This window comes from Eschscholzia californica, unplaced genomic scaffold (genome assembly GCF_041429995.1).
Source record: "Eschscholzia californica isolate CP2 unplaced genomic scaffold, dmEscCali1.0.p SCAF_5, whole genome shotgun sequence".
Taxonomy (NCBI): Eukaryota; Viridiplantae; Streptophyta; class Magnoliopsida; order Ranunculales; family Papaveraceae; genus Eschscholzia; species Eschscholzia californica.
In genome coordinates, this window is record NW_028238472.1 from 32,046,852 (window position 1) to 32,066,291 (window position 19,440).

Here is a 19,440-nt window from a genome sequence, read left to right on the forward strand (position 1 = left end):
AGTATTGAAAGTGGATTTTGTTAGAAAGCTAATGAAAAATCATTTCTAAATATATAATTTTTAGAGAAATCCGACATCTCAAACAAAAGTTATATCGACTTAAAGTTTAAAGAAAAATAAAAGAATTTAGTTACACAAAATGACAAAAAGGGGTATTTTAGTATTTGCACACTTTTTTACCTGAATAATAATTTTCAAATGTTTTGTGCTTTTCTACTCATTTTCAATAGAGTTATTTCCTTAATGGCCCCCTACTTTGTGACCAGCTTCCTTTATGGTCCCCTTTTTTTCGTAAATTCAAATATGACCCCCTATTTTCATGTATATACCATAATTACCCTTCTCAATTTCAAAACAAAATATTAAGAAATAGGTATTTCCACCTCACCTCTCTCTCTTTCCACCTAATCTCTCTCTGTCCAACTCACCTCTCTATCTCTCTCCAACTCACCTCTCTATCTCTCTCCAACTCACCTCTCTATCTCTCTCCACCTAATCTTTCCCCAAATTTGTAGAACCTAAGGATCTTGAATTAGTTCTTCCAGAAGACATAAAACTTCGAAATTGAGATCGGAAATCGATTGAACCATTATAATTTGGTAAATAAGCTTCAGTTATTTGGCGACTGCAGATTAGAAATAAGGTAAAGTTCAAATTTTGATGCGCTATTTGATCAAAATGGTAATCGAATTGAAGTTCGAAATTAAGAAATAAGAGGTTAATCTTTTTACCTGGTTTGAAATGAGGAAGGATGTATATTCTTCAGTGTATTGAAGAGATAAATCTTCTTGGAAACCCTAGAAAACATTTTGGAAGATTAGATCTTGCAGAAAGGGTTTTGCAGAGAAGATTATAAGAAAAATTAGGGTTTTTGTTGTTTAGTTAAATTTTTTTTTTTTTTTTTTTTGGAGGTCACCGGCCGGAAAATTTTTCGGCAGGTGACCTTAGCCGGAGAAGAGAGGTGTGTTGGAGAAGAGAGAGTTAAGTTGGAGAGAGAGAGGTGAGTTGGAGAGAGATAGAGAGGTGAGTTGGACAGAGAGAGATTAGGTGGAAAGAGAGAGAGGTGAGGTGGAAATACCTATTTCTTAATATTTTGTTTTGAAATTGAGAAGGGTAATTATGGTATATACATGAAAATAGGGGGTCATATTTGAATTTACGAAAAAAAAGGGGCCATAAAAGAAGCTGGTCACAAAGTAGGGGGACATTAAGGAAATAACTCTTCTCAATATTATTTTGGCCTTTCTAGAAATTACTTCTTTCTTATTTCCCCAAACACCGACCTAGAAAAACAATTACTTCTTGTCTTATTAGAGACGAGTGCACATGTATCAGCCTATCATGAAGACTTTCTCTCTAAAAATTTAAGGGCCCTTTTTGTGTAATTGGGGCGCCAAAGCAATCATACAAAAGCAATTAGAGAGAGAAACGGAAGAGGCTAGAGAGAGAAAGACATGGCTCCTCCTCACCACGACGATATTGAAGTTGCAGAGGAGTCTATGGTAGCAGAAGCAGAAAAAAGACCTATACTAACTATCGTCATTATCATAGGTACTTCTTCTTCTTCCTCATTTTCATTTTCTAGGGTTTTCGGTCTCTCTATCTTCCATGAATCCTGTTTAAGATCTTATAATGGTGAATTCTTCACGAGATCTTCTATTCCAATTTGGTTTTAATACCAGCTATGCAGACTGAAGCACTTCCTCTTGTAAACAAGTTCAATCTCTCAGAGGACCTTCATCCTGCGTAAGTTTTTCTGTTTGATATTGGTTATCTTGTTTTCTAATCCGTTTTGTCTTAATTATGTACTTACTAGATGAAAACTAGGGTTTTAAATCAGAGGTATCCCTTACTTATACAATCTTATCATATTAAGGGCATTAAGCAAATAAAGTATAGGGATGATTAAAATGATTGGCATTGTTTACTTAAATTAGTCGACCATTACTTTTGTATTGATTCAACTTTATTAATTATCGTTCATTCTTTCAGCTTTCCTAAAGGTGTACCTTGGGTTAGGTACCATGGGATTTACAGAGATTTGAACATTAATATAATCTGGCCAGGAAAAGATCCAAACTCGGGTAATGTATTTTCTTGATTTACTTTTCTTGAAGTTCATTCGAAGAATGGAGTGGTATTACGTTTCACACTTGCTTGAGTCCAGTACTTAGATTAATTGAAAGAAACAAAAGGTTATGTGAAACAAGTTTTTTCTGCATTTGATGTTTGAGGATGCATCGAAATGAAGGGTTAGACTACAACTTCATGAACCATGCAAGTATATTCTCTAGGATATAACTATTACTAGGTGTGCGGTTAGACCTTAGTGTACAAAATCCTTGTATTTTCTTGATGCAAGAATGGTGACTACTGTGTCGTTTGACAACACAACAGGAAGTGACTTATTGACTTATTTAAGAGGAAAAGTAGAAAAGTTAGCTTGGTAACGCAAAAATGTTTAACTTTTGGCTTCAAAATGAAGTCAGTTTTACTGTGGGAACAAATAATTTCACATATTCAAGGGAGAAAGTGGTCAACATTTTAGGGGGAATTCCGATTTCCAAGAGATACAGTAAGAAATTCTTCAATATTTAAAACAGAATCACCGATTCGTTGTAGAAGACATTGTCTAATTCAGATTCTAATTTCTACTTTGTTTCTAGTCTTGCTAGGGTCTTGAAATTTATCTAGTTGTTTGTTATTGCTTAAGAATTTACTATCCACGGACGGAAACAAATATGTATCTTTGAAATGTTTGGTAATTGGGAAGGAAGAATTAGAAATTGGAAATTATAATCATGCCCTTGAATTTATCATGAGATCACATCAACTTGATTCAAGCCTTTCTGTTGATGACTTGTTATTTATTTTGGAGAGAAAATGTGGTAAAACTAGTGTTTTTAATGCAACACAAAATGTTGACATATCCTCCTACTGGCAACGAGCAATCCATCTCTCTAACATATGGTTCCTCTTAGTGGATCATCGTCTTCTTCGCAGACAACGGAAAAGATTTTCATTGTTGATTAACAATGAAGCAAAAGCATTATTTTGAGATTTTTAATGGTGTAAAAGATTTACCTGCTGAAGATGTTAGAAATGCATATAGGAAATCCCTGAGTGTAGGAAAACTGAGAGGAGGAAGATACTTCATCTCCGAGACTGGGTTTTACAGGGAATGGGTTATTAATCTGCCGCAGGAAGGATTATCACATTTAAGCAAGTTTCTGAAAGCACTAGCAACAGATCGGAATAACAATCGAGAAGCAAGAAAGATGAGTAGATACAGAGATGGCACAAACTTGTGGTTGTGGGGAACCATGATAAATGATAGAGGAGAGTATATTAGGGCACATAAATTGGGAAATGGCGACAATAGTAAGAAATCCATTTGCATACCTAGTGGAAGGAAAGCTGAAGGATGGGTAAAAGTGGCTGAAACTTTGGTAGACATCATCATCGGCAGAGTTACACCACCGGATAAACCTAAAGCTTTAGAGTGGTCTAAAAACCTATCTATTCTAAGAAAAGTAAAAGCAGTTGACAAAAGAGGTGATAAGACCTTTTTATCCCAAAAAGTGTATAAACCACCTAGGGAAGAGGAGAAAAGAACACAAGCTCAAGCATGGGGAAGATACAGGTATCATCACAAAGATAGTATTTGGGGTATCCCCTAACCACCATCTCAACACAAATCTACCTTCAAACCATTTGGGCGTCCTCTTCAAACCCTAACATGGCTAATGCAGATATGTATAACATGGACTGGAAAGAAGCAGTCATTTTGGTTATGGAGACTCCAACAGATCACTGGAATGGGGTAGCACAAACAGTCAAAAGGATCATAGGATCGGAAGACGTAGCAGTTCTACTATCAAGTGGGGAGTAGCTTTGGTTAAGACTAAGGAATCGACAAAGACCCTCCAAGCTCTGGAATATCTGGAGGAGAATACAGAATGAAAAGTGTTCATCAAGAAATGGACACTAACTGCAACTCAGTCATAATCACACCCTTACTCATGGAGGTTAAGCTGTTTGGAATCCCTTTCCATCTATGGAATAAAAAAAAATCTTTTCTAGCTTAGTGGAAGCCTTGGGGGAAATTGTGGAAATCAGCTATGAAACATCCAGACTTCTAAACCTAAGGAATGCTTCAGTGCAAGTAGAAGTAAAACCCCAGGGCTCGATCGCGGAAAGGAAGATGATGATAGTTGATGGAGAAAGCGATAATATTTGGATCAAAACGGAGGTTATAGCCGAAAAAAGGTATGACGTTCAGGTATTATCGTCGCTGGAAAACCAGGGAAGGAAGACAGCTTCACCGGAGAAGAACATTAATTCCGGTAATAGACCATTGGCTGAAAAGTCAAACCTTAGTCAGGAACTAGGTAAGGCTGGAACAGTAGGGACGTCAAACACATCAGGAGCTGTTGGAGATGTACTCGATCGTGACCCATCAAAAGGTAAGGCATTAGCAGGTGATATCCCTTCTAAGGAAAACAGAGGTGCAGGAGGGATACAATTTCGTGTAACCACAGATGGAAAGAAAGCTGAGCAAGATAAAAAGGAAGAGGAACCTCTCTTAGTTCAACCTCTAGCTATGGTAATCCCATGTATAGGAGAGCAACTCCAGGAGATAGCATTGAAGTGTTAGATGGGAAAGAGGCGACCAAAATCGGAGTTGCAATAGCACTCCAGAAGGAAAGGACTGGTTCATCTTCTGTGGTAAAGAAAAAAAAACTCCTAAGGTTCTTCGTGAATTGAAATTGTTAGAATGGAGAATTGGAACCAGTGAAGAAGAAAAAAGGCTCGAAGTCTGTTCCAGATCTCAGGGGAGATGAGTCTCCATGTCGTTAAACCCCCTGAGCTGGAAGGTTCGTGGTCTTGGATATCCGGCTTTTCTCAAGGGTAAGGTCGAGGGAACGAACCAATGTCTCAGTGAGAAGAAAAGTCAATTTGCGTGTATGTCGGGCAACCAATGATGCTTTTCGAAGCAAATACACTAGGTTATAGCTTAAGGGAAGAAACTCAAGGTCAAGTAGTCAAGAAGAGAGATTTGGTTCATGATCCCATTAGAGATCTTGTGGGTATTTCGGGAAGATAGTAACGATAAATTAATCGACGTGTTTAATCCCCACAGTGTAGTGGCAGCGGAGGATGTGTCAGCTATACATATCCATTGGAAATGGAAGTCATTTTGGCCTCAATTTTTCTTTTTTGGGCTTTCTGTCCAACTAGGAGGCTATCATGATGTAACATTAGGTTGTTGTTAGATGTCTGCCTCCTTTTTATTCTTTTCATTTGTATATCCCTTTTTTCTTCCTTTTTAATATTAATTCAAAAAAGAAAGGAAATTATTGGAAATTCATCCTTCTGTCTCTAAAGTTCACCCTTCTCAATCTTTAGAGTTGGAGACTTGTTAAGGTCATTTTCATGATTGCACACTTACACAGTGTCTACCGTTAGAGTTGTGATTGAAGTTCTTGAAAAGTTTCAATAGTTCTTGGATTCTTGCCAAACTCATACTTGTAACAGGAAACACAAACCAACGTTTTGATTTGTAAGCAGGTGTTTTGTCAAACTAACTTCATCTGACTTTTTTACTTTTAAAAAAGAAAAACATTTCTACTACAAGCAAAGGTTGCCAAATGACACCTACTTGATTTTTTAAGAAAAACAAGAATTATGTTTGAATACATAATGGCAATTACAATGTTGGAAAGACAATCCCAATTTACATTATCTTTACTATGTTGCAAAAATAGCTTTCTAATTTAAAGTAAAGTTACTAAAAACGAGATAAAAATGCTAAGTTAAAATAAAAACTAAAGAGAAAGGATATCAATTTAAGATTTTTTTAATGGATGCTTTCTTCTTTAGAAACAGTGCGACTTTTGGCCTTCCATATACCCTTCCACCATACAACTGCACGAGGGATTAAAAAACACGGCTTGTTCTATTGCTTCAGTACTGGAAGAGCTCCCTCCCCATAACCAAATGAGATTCCTCACCCTTCTCCGCAAGTTGTATGTGACATTGGAAGCATTAGCAAACAAGAACTCCAAAATTACCAAGTGACCTCACAATGTAGAAACAAATGATTGACCACCTCCTCATTCTTGTTCCAAGACTGGTGACTACTTGTCAGAGCTACGAACTTTCAAGTGCACTCAATCAATACTTCTGACCCTAAGGCTGGGTGTGAATATTCTCAATGTGCACATTTACAATTCATCATGTGTTTGTTGGTGATTAATAGGGGCATGTGTGAAGCACACTTTGTTTGAGTAGTAGCGTGTGTGTTTCTCCACATTAGAACGCAAAGGTCGAATTTTTTGTTCAAAATAAAAATAAGAGCACATAATAGTAAACAGTCTCTGAAATTGGGAGTGGACCTAAAAAGTAATGCAAACCATACGACAAAAAAAAGGTTAATATAAAGTTTTCTAGTTTCTGAAAATATAAGTTAAAGCATTTAAATATTTGGACTTTTCACATTTGTAAATACTGAGACAGTTGCAGCACCTAGAGATTCACTGAAGCGTTGTGTGTGAAGAAAAATAGCGTGATGAAAAAAACATTAAACTGTTTGTATATGATTGTACTTTTTGCCTGAGGGGATTCATTTGTACTTCAAATGACCTAATTAGTAATCTAAGAGACCTTACCTATCTTTTTTGTCATCTATTCTTTTTATAGTACTCGATTTATACTTCGTACTGTTGCTTGATATAAATGAGTCTGAACTTCAGACATTTTCTAACTGATTGAAGTCTTTTGGTACCTTTCTTCCAGGGGTTGATAGTATAGGCACGGTTTCTGCATCTCTTGTAACATATGCTTCTATCCAAGCATTCCAGCCAGACCTTATCATAAATGCAGGCACTGCTGGTGGCTTTAAGGTATATTTTTGTGTTAAACTACCCAACTTACCAATGTTGCCTTTGTTCGTAAAACTTGGGTCTGCTTTTGAGTTTTTCGACATTGATCAAGCTGGCGGCTCTTTATACAATTCCTTTATTTGGCATCCTTGTCCACTTATAATCTAACTCTACATTCATCTCCTTTAAACTCGACGAATTCCCGACTCCCAATTTTAGTTGGATCATTTACGTAAATGATGACAGGTTTGTCTCTGGTGTCTACTCTGTACAGCAGTTTCTTAAAAATCCACCTTTTCTGTTTTTCCAATTTGTCCGTTCTTGAGACCAAAACATTTTACGCGCCTTTATAATGCCATTAAATTAAAGGTTATTGTGAATGAAAAAAACATATAGGTCAATGGCCTTTCTCTCTTTCTGTTGTGCATATTCCGATATTTCTGCTTGATATGGTTTTCTGAAGCTCTAGTCTTCAGTGTGTTTGATTCCCAGTGATATGAAATATGCGTATAGCTCTTTTGACATATCAACTAATTGTCTCTTGAATCTTTTCAGGCAAAAGAAGCAAACATTGGAGATGTATTCATAGCATCTGACGTTGCTTTTCATGATAGGAGGATACCCATACCTGTAAGGGTTCTTTTTCCTCGTTATGTATTTTATTTCTTCTTAAAATGGTAGAAATGAATTTCGTATCACTGAAGCATGACGCAGTATCCAGTTTTGGTATTCATGTTTTAATTTGTTACGTTTCTTTCTTTTGGAAGGATACTTTACATCATATGGCACTGATACATCGTAAGGATGGAATATGTATATAACTGCCATTAAATTGACCTAAAATCCCTAAGAAAAATTGAAACCTTAGGTGGGTCATTCGAAAGAACCACAAAGCATAAACGGGCCATGAAACAAACTATCTAAACTTTTATTTGGACCTATAAGTCAGATGAGATTATTGCACAAGGTAAACCACGCCTTAAGGAATCGAATCTTGCCTCTTGGATTTTAGAGGAGATTCACCTGTGTATTAGATCACCTAAATTCACTTAAGGTATTGGATTGTTCTATTTTCATTACTTGTTTGCTTCCAATTTCTTGTGCAGGTTTTCGATCTATACGGAGTTGGTGCAAGGACCACCTTTTCAACTCCGAACATGTTAAAGCAGCTAAACCTGAAGGTAATTATGGTAAAGGAATATAGAGCATGACCAACTTTTGGTGGTTCTCTTACTATCCTTCAAGATCCGTAATCTTCGAAAAGTAAAGGGAATACAACCCGACAAGATATTTCAGATTTTCCCTGCTTTTTCCTTAGCTATGACACGACATGCTTGTTTTTCCTCTACCAACTCTACTAAAATGCTCTCATATCTCAGGTTGGCAAATTGTCCACTGGTGATTCTCTGGATATGTCACCACATGATGAAGCATCAATTACCGAAAATGATGCTACAGTTAAAGATATGGAGGTAAGGTTCTTAATTGTTTTTCATGTGATCCCTTTTATGTCCTCGTAAATGTCTATACATATTACGTAACGTAACGGTATTTTCCCTCCAGGGAGCAGCTGTGGCGTATGTAGCAGATCTCTTATCAGTTCCTGCAATATTCGTTAAAGCTGTTACTGATATTGTTGATGGTGATAAACCAACTGCCGAGGAATTCTTTCAGAATTTAGTAGCTGTTGCTGCTGCACTCGAGCTAGCTGTAACCCAAGTTGTGGATTTTATTAGTGGAAAGTGCATTTCTGAACTCTAAGGTGGTATTTGCATCATCATCTTCATCTTGGTTCTTGTTCATGAAAGCTATTTAATATCATCCCCTCTAATTAGTTTTGTCCGAACACGATATTCTTTCGCCATCATGTGACTCATAAACGAAATGCAAGGATTCCAGTTAAATACGAGAGAGACAATCATGACTGAAACTTTGCTGTGATTTGGTTGTACTTAATACCACATTGGTTATATCTATTGTCATTATCATTTAAAACGGGAAGCCTCACATTTAAGAGGAGGATTTTAAATGGAGTTGTTAGAGATTGATAGGGGCTGGTGAGTTTGTTGATTTCATGTACGGTGTATTTAGTGTTTGCAAATTAAGATTTGTGATTTTCATCTTGAAGGAAATTTGAGATAGATGTGCTGTGATTCTTATTAACTTAGTTTTTGTTAATGCATATTTTCTCATCAACTATGCATATGCATCACTTTGGTATTTTCTTTTTCGTTTTTTATTTTTTCTCTCTAAGTCATGTATGTTGACTCCAGTCAAGACTTCAGATTGATTGTTTTTGTATGACTCGTATAAATGGCCCGATTTGGGTTCACTTTTGTCAATTTGATTAAGAGGAATAAGATTTGTACGACTCGCATGAATTAGATTCAGAAAATAAGACAATGACACCACCTTACCTTTTCGTTTTCCGAAAACCTTGGCTAGCAGGTAAACTTTATGAAACAATAGTAAGCTAAGAGTCTTGAAAATAAAACAGTGGAGTTGCATTCCTGGTTGAACCTTGGAAGGTCCACTCCTAGGACTGGACATGAAACTCAATGAAGAGATGCAACTGAGCAAATAATGTTGGGATTCAAGAGAAGTTTGGTCAAGTGGCCGGGTATATGCTGATAGAAAAAAAACACAAATTCCTAAGTTCACCCTAGGGACTTCAGCTGAGCTACTCACATTTGCTGCTGTTGCTTTTGCTTCGATGAGAAAATTGAATTAGCTTTAGCTTGGACTAAGTTAAGAGTTTGCCTTTGGTTTTTGCTGAGGTGGAACTAGGTCAATCCATTCCAGATTGTGGAGATAGGCTTTTCCAACATGACTGGCTTATTAGAGGTAATTCAGTTGGGTTCATTTTTGGCTGACTTGTAGGATGAAAACAAAGAGAAAGTAACGGGGTGGATTAGCCATAACTAAGTGTCGCATAGACACTTTACGGCGAAGTTCTAACTCCGCGGCAGTCTATAATGGATCTAAGGCTTGAGACGTCAGCAGAGAGAAGTTTGATATATGAGAGATGGAAAGGCAAGCGTGGCAGCGTCAGATGCTTCTGAGTGTGGGTCATTTAGTGTTGAACCCTTTGAGGTAGTTCTGGTTACAAACTTTTTCTCATCGACCTCAGATTCCCTCCCGTTGGGAGTAAATACAATTTAACATTTTCAGCAACACCACCCAAAAGTTGAGGAACTGGCCGAGGCTAGACAGAATTAGGAGAAGAAAGTCTAAATATCTAATGTCATCATTGTCTATTGGCAAGGGGGCATTATTGTCGCAGCTCATAATGCGCAAAAGTTGTTTGTCGATATGGGCTCAGTGCCTTTGGGAGGTCAGGGCAGAGAGGGACCCCATTTCACCCCTAAATGACCCGACCCTCCGAAGTGTCCAATGCGTATTAATATCGGAGATATGGGCTCAGTGCCTTTGGGAGGTCAGGGCAGAGAGGGACCCCATTTCACCCCTAAATGACCCGACCCTCCGAAGTGTCCAATGCGTATTAATATCGGAGAACGACGGACTATACATCAAGTGAGAAGCCCCAACCAACTTCCAGGGTTCTTGAACTTGTCCGATGACAGTGCAGCATAGAGGGAAACTATTATCATGACAGTCGGAATTCTGTTCTAAGTTGATGGAAGCTGCTGGTTTCTGCAACAAGGACCACAGCTAGATGTTTTGGTCTAGCAATCCATCTTATCAAGTGACATTTAACCAAAAGAAATTAAGCGACATCTGAACAAACAAAATCAAGGGAAATTTAATCAAACAAAATCAAGGGAAATTTAATCAAACAAAATCAAGCCACACTGAATGAAACAAAAAATAGACTTCATTTATCACTAAATTTTGTATCAAGTCTTAGAAAGTAAGTAAAACAACAATTGAAGCCCAAAACCTAACTTTGAATCAAACTGAAGATTGATCCCTAAACCCCCAATATCTAAAACCAACATTAAAACCCTAACAATAACATTTTGATGAATACCCAAAAAGATCAAGAAATAACATCAAAAAAATGGTGTCCAAGGAAGACACTCGCCCCACAACTTCTATCATCTCCTTTATAGATTCATTAATAGGATGATACTAAGCTTCTTCTTCATCGGAAAAACGCAGGTGCTTCCCCTGTGGTGTTGGAACTCCTTTCAAGTGAAGAATCTCTTGTTCACCTTCGATTTCATCTTCACTGTTGTAGATAAATCGAGTGTGTTTACCTGCAAATTCAGGTATTTTCTTCTCTTGTACATAAATCTTGCTCAATCCTTCACACAGTTCATTCAATACCCCATCCTCTTCTCCTCCACCTTCATATTCTTCTCCTTCTTCCTCATAATCTTCTTCTTCAACTTCGTCAATCTCTTCTTCTTCGTCTTCGGTTTTGGTGCGTGAATTAACTTGAATAGACCAAATAGATGAGCCGGAGGAGGATGAAGAATCAGAGAATTTTGATTTCTCAGATGAATCAAAAAGTAAACGAGCAATAACACTCTTTTGAGATTCAGGAGTGCTTATCTGCATACAAAGAAATTATACGAACAGTAAGTAAACAGGAAAATAAAAATCCCACTGAGGAAATAAATCAAACACCTCGTACTCAAAAAAAAAATAAAAAAGCTCACCTTTTGAGTCTTGGATTCTTCAACCTCTGATTGAGTTTCAGAGATGAAACCATCACCAACTCCATTAACAGAGAGATTCAGAACATGGGGTGTGTTCTCTAGGGCTGGAGCTAAAATCCCAGATCGAGATTTTGAGAGTTCAGATTCTTCTTCAACTTTCTGTAACAGAGTCTTAACCTGATAACGAAGCAAAGCTTCTCCAGATCCAGGCGTCCTCTTTGATTGTTCCAGTTTCTTGAAATGCGATGAAGGGGTTTCAAGATTTCCCAATGCGAGCCCAACGATTGGTGAATCATTAGTGATATCAAGAAGTGCAGATCTGTCAGATTTTGCGTTCTTTTGTCGAGAAAGAACTTCCCCAGATTCATCATTCTTCTCTGAAACAATATTATTGACAATAAATCAAGATCAAGATCGTTTTTAAATGAAAAATTCAATCAAAATCAAATCTGGGTAAGAAACCAAGAGAGAAAAGGGAGATTACTTACTAGAGATTGGAATACTGTTAACAGAAGCTTTGGTTTGAGATCTTGTGAGCCTTCTGAGAGATGATGGAGTTTCCATTGATCTGATCTTGATTGGAGAAGATTGCTAGAAAACTATTAGGGTTTGGATTGTGCTGAGCGATTGATAGAAGATGATGTTCTGTTGAGAGGAAGTACTTTGGGTTTAAATAGAGAATGGGTTGCAACGGTAATATTACCGTTGGAAATCGCTGCTCAAATCACAATTTAAAAACTAGCCAATTAGCGTATGTAGGAAATCTATGTAGGAAATCACCATGATTTCATGGATTTTACATTCATACAATTTCTATTTCTATCGTCAAATATCCAAATCATTACCTCCATGGTTGACTTTTGTATTCAACAAAAATAATAGGAAAATTTGTCCCTTGAAGACCCAAATTTCGATAGAATATTTAGGGAGCTACTTGGCTAACCAAACCAATCAAATTGTCAACCGACTTCATTCGGCTCAATTCGTTTGATTTGACTGAATTCGATTGTTCGGTCAGACCGAACTCAATTAATCAAATCAAAGATGACAAAAAAAGTGTACCTAAAACAAGAATAATGGAAGTTGAAATTTAAAGTCGGTCTTTAAACTATTATAGATTTGAATACCTAAAAAAGTTTATTCTTTAGTTTACAGTTCTGAACAATGGTGCCATAACATCTGAAGACCTCCGTCTAAGAGCAACTCCAATGCAACACTCAAACTCTAAATCTTACAATGTCATATAGGATTTTTTTTAGAGCTTTTCTTTAAAATTCATTTCCAATGCAAAACTCAACATGAACTTTAAAATGTTGTGTCAAGATTTATTTTAGAGATCCTTAAGAGTGTTCTCTTGAGGATCTCTAAGTGTCACATAAGCAAATTAATTAATTTTATACCAAAATATAGGTTCTTAGAGTTTCTCTTGAGTGTTTCATTTGAGAAAAATTTCCCAATAGAGTATCTCAAAATATCCAAATAGGAAATAAATCATTTAGAGGTCCATTTTCACACTTAACATTAGGACTTTTAGAGTATTTCTTGAGTCTTGCATTGGATATGCTCTTAGGAGCTAATAGGAAAATAACGAACCTTGGTCAAAACAGGTATGTCTGAATGGATTCCGACTTATTTTGACATAAGTATAATACTATGTCAGGTTATTTCGTTCAAGAAAATGCTAACTCCTTGTGATATGTAAGTTGCACAATGACGTGACAATCTAACCCACATATCATTATTCACTTTTTTACACTGGAACTCAATGTTTGGAATCTATATGGTTCACAAAATGTCACCTGATTAGGTAACTTTCACTTTGTGAGTAAACTAAGCATTTCACAAAGTTTTCACAATGGCTTACTCCAATCCACCTTTCTACTTGCCTCTATGATGTAGCGTAGTGTAAAGTGTCGAGGAGACTCGTGTCGACCTCCTTACTATCTCTTTGTTAGAGTAGGGTTTAGGTGCCAAAACTTAATCGGATTTACATCTCTGCTAGCTTTATCAAAGGTTCATTCTTTGTATGTGCTGCTGAAGCTGACACGTACCACTTGGGTCAATAATACTCAGATCTAACCAAATATTGGCTCAATAAATACCAATTCTTTAAATAGAGGTCATTATACAAAAAAGACGACAAAAAGCTTATCTAGGGACTACTGTGTTAAATTAAAAGAGAGTATTAGGACTCTATGGATCGACCACCCGATCCATATGGAAACCCGACTCACTCGGCTATAACCTTAGGATAACCATAGAATTAGCTTTAGATTAGTCTTAATCCTTGTATATCATAATATTGGTTATGTATAGATTTACCTAAAGTTGTCATTATATATGTTATAACTAAAAGTCGCGGAAGCTATCGAACCTATCCTAGAAATTGATCCGATTAGGAAGATTAATCGAAAAGCTAAGCCAAAATCAAATATGCGAACAGAATTTAACGAGGTTCGGCTTTAAAGCCTACGTCCTCGGGCGAACAAGAAATCTTTATTGAAGGATAGATGAAGACGACTCACACAACCCGCAAGTTCGTCCCAAGATGGTACCGTATAGTAATTAACCTTCTATACTAAATCTTCGACGACCGAGAAATTTAACACCGCTCAAAAACTATGAAAAATTTCTCTCACTCTTGCTCTCTCTCTAGCTCTCTAAAGAAGAGTTGTTGTTGCTTGTGTTGATGTTGGTGGTGGTACTCAAAGCCCTATTTATAATTATTATAAGCCAACACTATGTCCCAATTTTTAGCAATTTCCAAATTGGAAATCCAACTTGGGTAAGGATTCACCAAACCGCCTACCAACTAAACCGCCTATGAACATTTCCAAAAAACCGCCACAAGCCTCAATTTGGAAACTGCCTTAATTGGAAAACTGCCTCTCACAATTCTCCACCTCGTACACAATTTGATATACTTCAAATTTTGGACGAACACCAGGATACTCCTTGTAAGATATATCTGCTTCTTGTAACTTCATCCGACTGCACCATATGACCATGGCTGCCTACGTACCCTTTTACAGGATCAAGCCTACCGTAGTTCTACCAACCCTTCACATAAAGATTACCTTGTTGCCATTACGCCCTTTCGGGCAACTTAACACGAGCCGATTTGTAGCAATTTCAGGCAATGCTGAAACTTGCTACACGTCACCACTTTAGTCAACATGTCCGCGGGATTCTCATCTGTGTGTACCTTCATAAGAGAAACATCACCTTCCTCTATGACATCTCGTACAAAGTGATACCTGACATCGATATGCTTAGTGCGAGCATGATGAACCTGATTCTTCGCCAAGTGGATCGCACTTTGACTATCACACCATACATCTACGCACTCCTGCTTAATCCCTAGATCATCCAGAAGACCCCACAACCACAATGCTTCCTTCACACCCTCGGCCATAGCCATATACTCGGCCTCCGTAGTAGATAACGCAACTGTAGATTGTAACATCGATCGCCAACTAACTGGAGCACCATGTACCTTAAATACATAACCAGTAGTAGATCGTCTTCTATCTAGATCGCTAGCATAATCCGAGTCAACATAACCGCTTACCTGACATGTGTCTCCACCAAAGCACAAACCCGTATCAACGGTACCCTTCAAATACCTCAAGACCCATTTCACAGCTTCCCAATGTGTCTTCCCCGGGTTTGCCATAAACCTGCTAACCACACTGACCGCCTGTGAAATATCTGGACGAGTACACACCATAGCGTACATCAAACTGCCAACTGCACTAGCATACGGTACACGATCCATACGATCCTTCTCCACCGTAGTAGTGGGAGATTGTTTTCCCGAGAGCCTGAAGTGTGGTGCCAAAGGTGTTGACACCGCCTTCGCATTCTGCATCCCGAATCGAGAAACTACTCGTTCGATGTAACCTTTCTGATTCAAGTACAGTTTCTTACTTGACCGCTCTCTCTTAATCTCCATTCCCAGTATTTTCTTTGCAGCGCCCATGTCTTTCATCTCAAACTCTTGACTGAGTTGAGATTTCAACTTATTTATCTCCACCATGCTTCTAGAAGCAATAAGCATGTCATCCACATACAAAAGGAGATAAATAAACTCACCTTCGCGAAGCTTCTTGATGTATACACAACAATCATAGTCACTTCTGCGAAAACCATGCTTTAGCATGAAAAAATCAAATCGTTTGTACCATTGGCGAGGGGATTGTTTCAATCCGTAAAGAGACTTCCTCAAACGACATACTTGATTTTCTTTACCCTCAACCTTGTATCCCTCAGGTTGAGCCATATAAATTTCTTCTTCCAAATCACCGTGCAAGAAGGCGGTTTTAACATCGAGTTGTTCCAGCTCAAGATCACTGTGAGCAACAATACTCAATAGCACCCGAATAGAAGTATGTTTCACGACCGGTGAGAAAATCTCATTGTAGTCGACCCCTTCTTTCTGTGCATAACCCTTGGCCACTAGTCTTGCCTTATACCTTGTACCCTTGATTTCGGAAGAATCCTCTTTCTTCTTGTACACCCATTTACAACCAATAACAGACTTACCTTCGGGCAATGGGACAACCTCCCATGTCTTGTTCTTGTGAAGAGACTCCATCTCTTCTTGCATAGCAACCAACCAACTCTCTCTTTCCGCCGCGGTAATAGCTTGTTTGAAGGTGACCGGCTCGTCGTCTTCCACCGAGAGTGCATACTCAACCACATTTGCCTGCCCGTAATGCCTAAGAGGTTTGTCTGACCCTAACCTCTGTACCGGCTTATATAACCGTTTCGGCCTAGTGTGTACCGAAACATCCTGTTGTTGTTGTTGTAAAACTTGTGTACCTTCCCCTTGAACCTCCTCATGATCGGGTTCATCAATTTCCTCATCTTGAGTATTATCCTGATGCTCCACCTGATCATGATTCCTAGAAACCCGTTGGTCTTCGGCTTCTACTTCCACTACTTGAGCTTTAGTAGACCCAACATCACCACAACTAGGCACCGTAGCTTTCGCCGTAGCTACAATAGATGACTCATCAAACACCACATCTCTGCTGATTACAAACTTCTTGTCTTCCGTACACCATAGCCGATAACCCTTGACTCCTGTAGCATATCCTAAGAAAATTGCCTTCTTTGCTCTATTGTCAAGTTTGTTACCTTTAACATGGTAATACGTACAACCGAAAACCCTAAGTCTCCCGTAATCTGCATGTTCACCTGACCACACCTCGTAAGGTATGCCGCCATCTAAAGAAGAATGTGGAGACCTATTCACAATATAACAAGCTGTAGCAACAGATTCTGCCCACCATTCTACGCCTAATCCCGAATTGGAGCGCATACATCTAGCCTTCTCAAGTAGCGTACGGTTCAATCTCTCTGCGACTCCATTCTGCTGAGGTGTGTTTACTACTGTCCAGTGCCTCACAATGCCTTCCTGATTACAAAACTCCTTGAATGCCCCATCCGTGTACTCGGTCCCATTATCCGACCTTAACGTCTTCAGCTTTCGACCAGTTTTGTTCTCAACCATTGCTCTCCACACCAGGAATGTGTTGAATACCTCATTCTTATGCTTCAGAAAATAAAGCCAGACAAATCTCGAATGATCATCAACGAATGTAACAAAATACCTGGAACCACCCTTGGAAGGTAACTTTCCCGGTCCCCAGACATCGGTGTGTACGTAGTCTAACACCTCTTTGCTCCTGTGCTTGCTTGTAGAGAACGTCACCCTGTGTGCCTTCCCGAACACACAATGCTCACAAAACTCCATGCAAGGCTTCTTCATGTCCTTCAACAAGCCTTTCCCGCACATCAAAGATAGACCCTTTTCTGACATATGCCCAAGGCGCATATGCCAAAGCCTCGTACTAGCCGTTGGATCCCTTCCACTGATTCCTACTGCTACATCTCCCGTAATTGTTGTCCCCAAAAGTTTGTATAAATTACCGTAACGAGTACCTCTCATTACCACCAAAGAACCCTTAACGACTTTTATGGAGCCATTCTCTATAATTATCTTACAGCCGTTCCGCTCCAACACACCAAGGGAAATTAGATTTTTCCGCAAATCGGGTATGTGTCTTACGTCCGTCAATGTTCTCACCACTCCATCGTGCATCTTGATCCGTATTGTTCCGAGTCCCACAGTTTTACATATACTATCATCACCCAGTATAACTGTACCACCATCTATACTCCTATAGGTAGTAAACCACTCCCTATTTGGGCACATATGGTGTGACGCCCCTGAATCAAGCATCCACTTATCGAAGATCTTCTCAGACACCTCTGTCACCGAGAAACATTCGTCCGCCTCTTCTGACACATATCCCGCCTCTTGCATCTCTTGTTTCTCCTTGTAGCCTTCGTTCTTTTGCTTCAACTTTCTCTTTGGACAAGCCGCTTTAAAGTGGCCAAGCTCACCACAACTAAAGCACGTTTTCTTGAAAGAGCCTTTAGATTTGGATCTAGATTTCCCGCCCTTTCCCTTTCCCCTTTCATTACTCCTCCCCCTCGTTACAAACAACCCTTGTGCTTGTTCCTTGTCTACTCCACCCGACGCCATACTGCTAGTAGCAACCTTACGAAGGTCATCCGCTAATAGCAAATTTCTCGTCTCTTCCATGGTTAGACTATCACCAACAAGCATCAAAGTTTGAACAAGGTTCTCATAGGATTTAGGTAATGAAAGTAACAATATGAGGGCTTGGTCCTCATCCTCAACCTTAACATCAATATCCTTCAAATCTGAGATAATCCTGTCAAACCTATTCACATATTCCTGAATAGAAGAACCCTCTTCCATTCTACATGTGAATAATTTGGATTTTAAGTAGACCCGATTCGTTAAAGTTTTTATCATGAAACTGCTTTCTAGCTTTAACCACACACTCGCCGCCGTTGCTTCTCCGTCTACTAGGAACGCCACGTCCCTCTCAAGACACAACATAATGGTTGCCCGTGCTTCGAGATCTAACTCATCCCAATCCTCATCTGACATATCTCCTGGTTTCTTTCCCGTCAACGTCTTATGTAATTTCTGCGAGATTAACATATTCTTCATCTGCAACCGCCAATAAGAAAAATCGTTTTTCCCATTGAACTTCTCTATCTCATATTTCCCTGATTTGACCGTACCACTTCTCGATCCCATCTTCTCTTCGTTCAATCTCAACAAGGCTCTGGTACCAATTGTTAGATCCAAAAGTCGCGGAAGCTATCGAACCTATCCTAGAAATTGATCCGATTAGGAAGATTAATCGAAAAGCTAAGCCAAAATCAAATATGCGAACAGAATTTAACGAGGTTCGGCTTTAAAGCCTACGTCCTCGGGCGAACAAGAAATCTTTATTGAAGGATAGATGAAGACGACTCACACAACCCGCAAGTTCGCCCCAAGATGGTACCGTATAGTAATTAACCTTCTATACTAAATCTTCGACGACCGAGAAATTTAACACCGCTCAAAAACTATGAAAAATTTTTCTCACTCTTGCTCTCTCTCTAGCTCTCTAAAGAAGAGTTGTTGTTGCTTGTGTTGATGTTGGTGGTGGTACTCAAAGCCCTATTTATAATTATTATAAGCCAACACTATGTCCCAATTTTTAGCAATTTCCAAATTGGAAATCCAACTTGGGTAAGGATTCACCAAACCGCCTACCAACTAAACCGCCTATGAACATTTCCAAAAAACCGCCACAAGCCTCAATTTGGAAACTGCCTTAATTGGAAAACTGCCTCTCACAATATACTTGTAAAATCATTAGATTAAATTAATGAGAAAAACCATCTTCTTGTTTATCACTATTTCTTCTCTGTAGCTCACGGTTTCTCTCTCTCTCGATTTCTCCCTCATTCGATCAACCATTCGAGTGATAATATTTCACATGGTATAAGAGTCATTCATTACTTTTTTTCTCTTGACATTTCTACTTCATCAT

General features: G+C 38.6%; 2 protein-coding genes and 1 long non-coding RNA gene across 3 annotated transcripts; 2 read left to right on the plus strand and 1 right to left on the minus strand.

Moving 5' to 3' along the window:
* The first annotated feature begins 1,336 nt into the window (after positions 1 to 1,336).
* LOC147538624 (5'-methylthioadenosine/S-adenosylhomocysteine nucleosidase-like) lies at positions 1,337 to 9,078 on the plus strand. The gene is made up of 8 exons (XM_086641462.1): positions 1,337 to 1,551; positions 1,683 to 1,746; positions 1,993 to 2,084; positions 6,799 to 6,905; positions 7,440 to 7,514; positions 7,991 to 8,065; positions 8,264 to 8,356; positions 8,448 to 9,078. The coding sequence occupies exons 1-8, from the start codon at positions 1,455 to 1,457 to the stop codon at positions 8,643 to 8,645; spliced, it is 801 nt and encodes a 266-aa protein (XP_086497588.1). The 5' UTR covers positions 1,337 to 1,454; the 3' UTR covers positions 8,646 to 9,078.
* Positions 2,490 to 5,371, plus strand: LOC147538625 (uncharacterized). The gene is made up of 2 exons (XR_015225498.1): positions 2,490 to 2,575; positions 2,667 to 5,371. It is a non-coding gene; the product is annotated as an uncharacterized LOC147538625 (long non-coding RNA).
* A 1,623-nt stretch (positions 9,079 to 10,701) lies between the features above and the next one.
* LOC147538626 (uncharacterized) lies at positions 10,702 to 12,367 on the minus strand. Its single transcript, XM_086641463.1, has 3 exons — positions 11,998 to 12,367; positions 11,510 to 11,886; positions 10,702 to 11,402 (listed from the first exon to the last, which is right to left on the minus strand). The coding sequence occupies exons 1-3, from the start codon at positions 12,071 to 12,073 to the stop codon at positions 10,977 to 10,979; spliced, it is 879 nt and encodes a 292-aa protein (XP_086497589.1). The 5' UTR covers positions 12,074 to 12,367; the 3' UTR covers positions 10,702 to 10,976.
* Between the last annotated feature and the right edge of the window lie 7,073 nt (positions 12,368 to 19,440).